Source organism: Mangifera indica, chromosome 14, assembly GCF_011075055.1.
Source record: "Mangifera indica cultivar Alphonso chromosome 14, CATAS_Mindica_2.1, whole genome shotgun sequence".
NCBI lineage: Eukaryota > Viridiplantae > Streptophyta > Magnoliopsida > Sapindales > Anacardiaceae > Mangifera > Mangifera indica.
In genome coordinates this window covers 14,160,357-14,166,356 of record NC_058150.1, presented here as the reverse complement: position 1 = coordinate 14,166,356, position 6,000 = coordinate 14,160,357, and the positions used below count along the sequence as shown (strand labels likewise).

General features: G+C 31.9%; 1 protein-coding gene across 1 annotated transcript; it reads left to right on the top strand.

Annotated features, from left to right (window-relative positions):
* The first annotated feature begins 995 nt into the window (after positions 1–995).
* Positions 996–3,073, top strand: LOC123195691 (polygalacturonase-like). The gene is made up of 4 exons (XM_044609501.1): positions 996–1,451; positions 1,534–1,823; positions 2,039–2,267; positions 2,837–3,073. Exons 1-4 carry the CDS (start codon positions 996–998, stop codon positions 3,071–3,073), a joined length of 1,212 nt encoding a protein of 403 aa, XP_044465436.1.
* Positions 3,074–6,000: the final 2,927 nt, after the last annotated feature.

Genomic DNA, 6,000 nt, shown 5'->3' with positions numbered 1-6,000 from the left:
CATTGAAGCATATATTAAAACAATTCCTAACTTTAAATAAGGATTAGCTTGAATTCGACTTCAATTTAAAAACAATTAACTAGAGATCAAGTTAACTGATAAGAAGTTGTTATTATCGAAAAAAAAAAAGATCGCTAGAAAAGTTGTTATGTGTTGAGCCAAGTTCAAACTAAAATTTGTCTAATTTGAATTCGATTCATTTCATATGAACATCGATCTGAGCTTGAATAATTTAGATCGAATCCACCCCTAATCCGTATATATAATTACTTTTAAAAACTTTTAATTCACTAAGTGGTAATGATATCTTCAGTTGAGCAAGTATTTACTTTCTTTAGGATCAAAATTGTTTTTAATAGAAAATTTCTTGTAATAATTTAGAAATGAATATTACAAGAATGGTTATTATCCACATCAAGATTATACTTGTAATTAAAGTCTTTGATCAAATATTAATTTCACGTAATGGATAACACTAAATGTTTTATCAATGGATATATATAAAGTATAAATATTAATATATTATTATATGATTGAATGTTATTTTATATTTAATTAAAAATTATTTAATTATAAGATAAAATATTAATATTTAAAAAAATAATATTAATATATATATATTTTTTTGTTTGATAGCAAAGAATTTTAACAGAGCCAAGTAAGAATACTAATATTAATATTAAGAAAAGTTTATATCATGAAAATGTTTAGAACTAAACTATTCATTAAATGAAAACTATAACGTAACCGAAAGACATCCAAAACATAAATGCAAGCTAAAATAGCATCAAGTAAGGGTAGTTTAGTAAAAACTCCAAAAATTAATTTTTAAAAAGTAAAATCTCCTCTCAAAGTTCGGGGCAGCTTGCTTCTAATTCATGCAAGTCTACTACCCAAAGCTTAATTCTTTTTTTCAAATCCTATAAATACCCCTCTCAACTCTTTCAATTCCATCTCTCTTCATTCTACTCTTCCAAAAAAACTTCTCAACAAAAATGGAAAACAAAACAAGTTACAATTTTCTTCTTCTTCTTCTTGCTTCACTTAATCTCGCATTCTTCTTCCCTTCATGTTCAGCAGGTCCTGGTAGTTTCAATGTCGTCTCATTCGGGGCGAAGGCCGCTGGAAAAAGTGGCTCGACCAAGGCGTTTCTTGATGCTTGGGCTCAGGCCTGTTGCTCAGCCGCTGCTGCAACCGTTTATGTGCCGAATGGGAAGTTCTTGCTTCGTAATGCGGTGTTTGCAGGCCAATGCAAGAGCGGCAAAATCACTATAAGAATCGATGGGACGCTGGTGGCTCCGTCTGATTATAATGTCATTGGAAATTCGGAGTATTGGCTTCTCTTTCAGCAAGTTAATGGAGTCACCATTAATGGTGGCATTCTTGATGGGCAAGGGACTGGCTTGTGGGCTTGCAAGAACTCTGGAAAAAGTTGCCCTGGTGGTGCCACGGTAAGTGGCAAAGCTTTATTAATTTATTCCTTTTTCCTGGAAAGTCGTGCAGATTGGAATTTTTATTTTATGCTTTGGGCAGTCAATAAGCTTTATGAATTCCAACAACATAGTCATCAATGGATTAACATCGCTAAACAGCCAACTTTACCACATCGTTTTCAATGGTTGCAACTACGTGAAGATGCAAGGCGTCAGGATTTCAGCCTCCGGGACAAGCCCCAACACTGACGGCATCCATGTCCAACTATCGACCGGCGTCTCGATCTACAACACCAGGATTGCGACTGGTGATGACTGTGTCTCAGTTGGCCTCGGAACCACCAATCTGTGGATTGAAAATGTTCAATGCGGCCCTGGACATGGAATCAGGTATGAACAATAAAACTTTATGTATACCTTTTTGGTACACGATGTGATTGATGTTATATTATTCTTAATTTAATAGTTATTCATATAATAATATATTATTTATATATATAATTATATATCTAATATCGTATACACATAGCATAGCTCTCTTACATGCTTTTAAAGTCTGGGCATAAAATGACTGATGTTATTTATTTGGTTGGTTTGTGATGCAGCATTGGAAGTCTGGGGAAGGATATGGAAGAGCCTGGAGCGCAAAATGTGACAGTTAAAACTGCAACATTTACTGGTACCCAAAATGGAGCCAAAATAAAATCTTGGGGGAGACCAAGCGATGGATTTGCCGGGAACATTCTCTTTCAACATGCAGTGATGACAGATGTCCAGAATCCCATCATTATCGATCAAAATTACTGCTCTGACAGAATAAATTGCCCTGGCAAGGTACTATTTCAAAAGGGTTTTCATGAAAAAAATCAGTTGAATATTACAATATTTCAATTATTTAGGACAAAGTGTCTTTATAAATAGAAACTATGCGACCAATGAGTAAACCATTTAGGTAATTGGGTACTTGGGTTACAATAACGATAGATTCAACTGCTCAAATGAGGTGAGCTCAAATTGAAATAATTTGCTCATAGAGTTTGAGCTCAATTTGAGATCAATTTAATGTTGGAGTTCACATTATTAATAATTCTTTTACTTCTTTTTTTAGCAATTCTTCTACGACGATTCTTCATTTTTTTTCCACTATTCCTCTTTTTTAATTATTGTTTTTCTTCTCTAACATTATTGTTCATTGGTTTAAGCTTGCCAAACTTGAGGTGACCCTTGATCAGGGTTGGCTCAAATCCACCTGTAGTTGGCTAACCATGCCTTTCTTGAAACCTATAGAAAGAGTCATGATTCAATCAACTCATTTACTGTTATCTAATTGAACAACTTATCGATTCTAATTAAATTTTATACAATAAAATCTAAATTTCTTTCATCTTGTTTGCTCATGACAGGTTTCAGGTGTTAAAATAAGCGATGTAACATACCAAGACATTCATGGAACTCCTGCAACAGCGGTTGCCGTGAAGTTTGATTGCAATCCAAAGTGTCCATGCTCCAGGATAAGAATGGAGAATGTGAAGCTTACATACAAGAATCAACCGGCGTCAGCATCCTGCAGCCATGCTGATGGAATGGCTTGTGGTTTAGTTCAACCCACCAGTGTCTTGCAGCCAGGCAAACACGATTGAATTATGTATTAATTGGATGGATTCAATGGTTGAAAACTAGATTTTAGTGTAGATTTGTTGCTTCTGCCTGTGGTTTTGTCCTTCCTCTGGGCTTACTTGGAGCCTGGCCTTGCATTTAGCATTTGTATGTACAAACCCCTTTTGGTTGGGCTGTGTTGTTACAATTATAAGAATTTTTTTTATTATTAACATGCAAATTAATATTTAAAATTAAATTAAGAAAAAGATGGAGTTGATAATTGCATGGAGTTTCGAGCTTATACTTCTGGCTCACGTGGCTTGATATGAATAAATTGATTAATCAATCCAAGTCACAAAAATAAAAATATTTTCAAAATTTTTGTAATTTGATTGGGTGTTGATTCAGTCAAAGGATTGGTTCAAATTTTGACTGATAGGTCAAATTGGTAGTATCAACATAATTTTAAGACGAAAGGATTATTTTTCACCCAAGTTTTATGTTATTCTTAAAAACATATATATAAAGTTTTAAAAACTTAAACACTCATTTGTCCTTAAACTTTTATTAAATTTTTAGTTAAATCTAAAAGTAAAATTGTTATTTTACTTATAAATTTGAAACCTTAAAGGTTTTTTTTCCCTTTAATTTTGAAAACCAACAATTTTTCCCCTATTTGAATTATTTTCTAAGTTTAAAAACTAACGTTTTTCCCTCTAAGTCTAAGGTTTTAGTCTCTCATATTTTTCTCATTTAAAGTCGCCCCCTAATCTTCTGAAAAATTTTAGTTAAACCCATGATTTAGCTTAGCTTTTAGATCATTGTCAACGACCTTCTCCTTCTGCCTCCGACATCCGAAACCAAGCCGTCGTGACATCCCCTTCATCTTCTTCCCATTTCTCTTCAGTACAACTCAAAATCCGATTGAAATTGAGTGAGAGATCTCACTAGATTTTGGTCAGATTTGTGCCGATGGGAGGGAGAATGAAGTCGTGAATCCTCTTTGGTTTGTTCTTTGGTATGCTATACTCTCATTCTCCCTAGTGAATCCACCATTTCAACCAAATTTTGCAATTTTGGCCTTCTTCCCTCTTCAGTCTTCTACATCTATGGGAATGACGTTGCGATTTCTATTGGATTCTGTTCCAAACCAGAGAGAAATGTGAAAAAGACGAAGAAGATGCCATGACAGCCTGGTCTCGGATGCTAGAGATGGAGGGAGAAGGTCGCCTATAACAATTTGGAAGCTAAGCTGAACCCTAGGTTTAACTAAAATTTTTCAAAAGATTAGGGGCAATTGTATATAAGAAAAATATGAGTGGTTGAAACCTAGACTTTAGGAAAGGGGGGGGGGGGGGGTGTTGGGGCAGTCAACTTTTAGAGTTGGAAAATAATTAAGCTAGGGGGAAAATAATATAAACTTTGAGGGTTTTAGAGTTTATTGATAAAATGACGATTTTACCCTTAGATTTAGCTAAAAATTTGACAAAAATTTAGGAATTTATAGGTATTTAGGTTTTTGAAACTCAACAAATATGTTTTTGAGAATAGGTTAAAACTTGGATGAGAAATAGTCCTTTGGCCTAATTTTAACTATATGCATAATTTCTTTTTTTAACATTTATGAGGAATGTTTTTGGTATAAACTTTGGTATACAATTTACACTAAAAAAAAAAGCTATATTTGGAAAAATAACGAAAGGATGAATATACTGTCATTATAAGTTCTATTTCTAAAATTTTAAAGACTAATTATTTATATCACATTAAAGCTAAATAAAAATATACATTTAACAATGAACTTTTAAATTTCTTACTAAAATAACTAATAAACCCATTATTATTAATAAGGTTGGACTTAAACTGAATTAACTCAATCTTAAAAGTGGGTTTAGTTTGGTTCAATTCAATTCGAATTATTTAAGTAGAATTATTTTTATTTAAGCTAAGTTCAAGCTATCTATAATTTTGACTTAATGAACTCAAACCAAACTTAAGTCAAATCATTTTTTATTTAAACAATACTCAATTAATATACTATAAGGTACCTCATCACTTATTTTATTCCAAATTTCCCCTCCTCCCCAAAACATTTCCCTGTCACTGAAAAATTGGGTTAACAGCATTAACATTCTCATTTCCTATCGTCATTGCTCTGCCTCTAAATTCGTTGATAGAGAAGAGCAGAGAAGAACAAATCAACAAACTGTAACATGATAGTTTAATCGAGCTTGTCGAAGCCTTTGCCATACTCAGTGAAAGCGATCATTATGATTATGCAAAGTTTCATCACTGATCTTTCTTCTAGGTCAATACGCTGATCTTGATATTTGTTTCCTGAATATTTTTTTAATTTTTTATATTTGGTTGATAATGAATTGAATTTGTGAATTATGTTATTGGAAGCTTAATTTTGATTGTGTTGTGTGATTGCAATTTGTGAATTTTTTTGGTCATTAAATGTTGTATTCCATCAATTGAAACAATTTGAGGTAATGGAAATTATATTTACCGTTGATATTATGTAAAATGATGGATAAATATTGTTGTAACAAGGGAGATATTTATTATTGAAATTACTATTTTTAATGACAAGAGTTACCCCTCTCGTTGTTTATATTAATGATGAGACTTTTGTTCTTGTTGTTAGTACTTTTAATTGCGAAAACTATAACAATAGATGACGATGAAGTTTTTTGTATCATTGAAACTCTTTAATGATGGAAAATAGATTTTTAACAACTAATTTTTCTCTTGTTAAACCTTTTTTTTTTTTTGTAGTTTTAAATACACAAATAATGCGTCATTATATAATTAAGTATTATTTTATCTTTAATTCAAAATCATCTTATCACATGATGATATATTATATATGTATCTAAATTGTGTATGAAAAATATATATATACAATTTTATTGTATATATATTTAGGGGACAACTTTAAATATAAAATGTTTCCCATCTGATG

What these genes read in the sequence shown, in the direction of transcription:
- LOC123195691 (XM_044609501.1), top strand. Translation starts at nt 996, where the DNA reads ATGGAAAACAAAACAAGTTACAATTTTCTTCTTCTTCTTCTTGCTTCA. An exon ending in GGCCCTGGACATGGAATCAG is followed by an intron (nt 1,824 to 2,038) that starts GTATGAACAATA and finishes TTTGTGATGCAG; the next exon opens with CATTGGAAGTCTGGGGAAGG. An exon ending in GAATAAATTGCCCTGGCAAG is followed by an intron (nt 2,268 to 2,836) that starts GTACTATTTCAA and finishes TGCTCATGACAG; the next exon opens with GTTTCAGGTGTTAAAATAAG.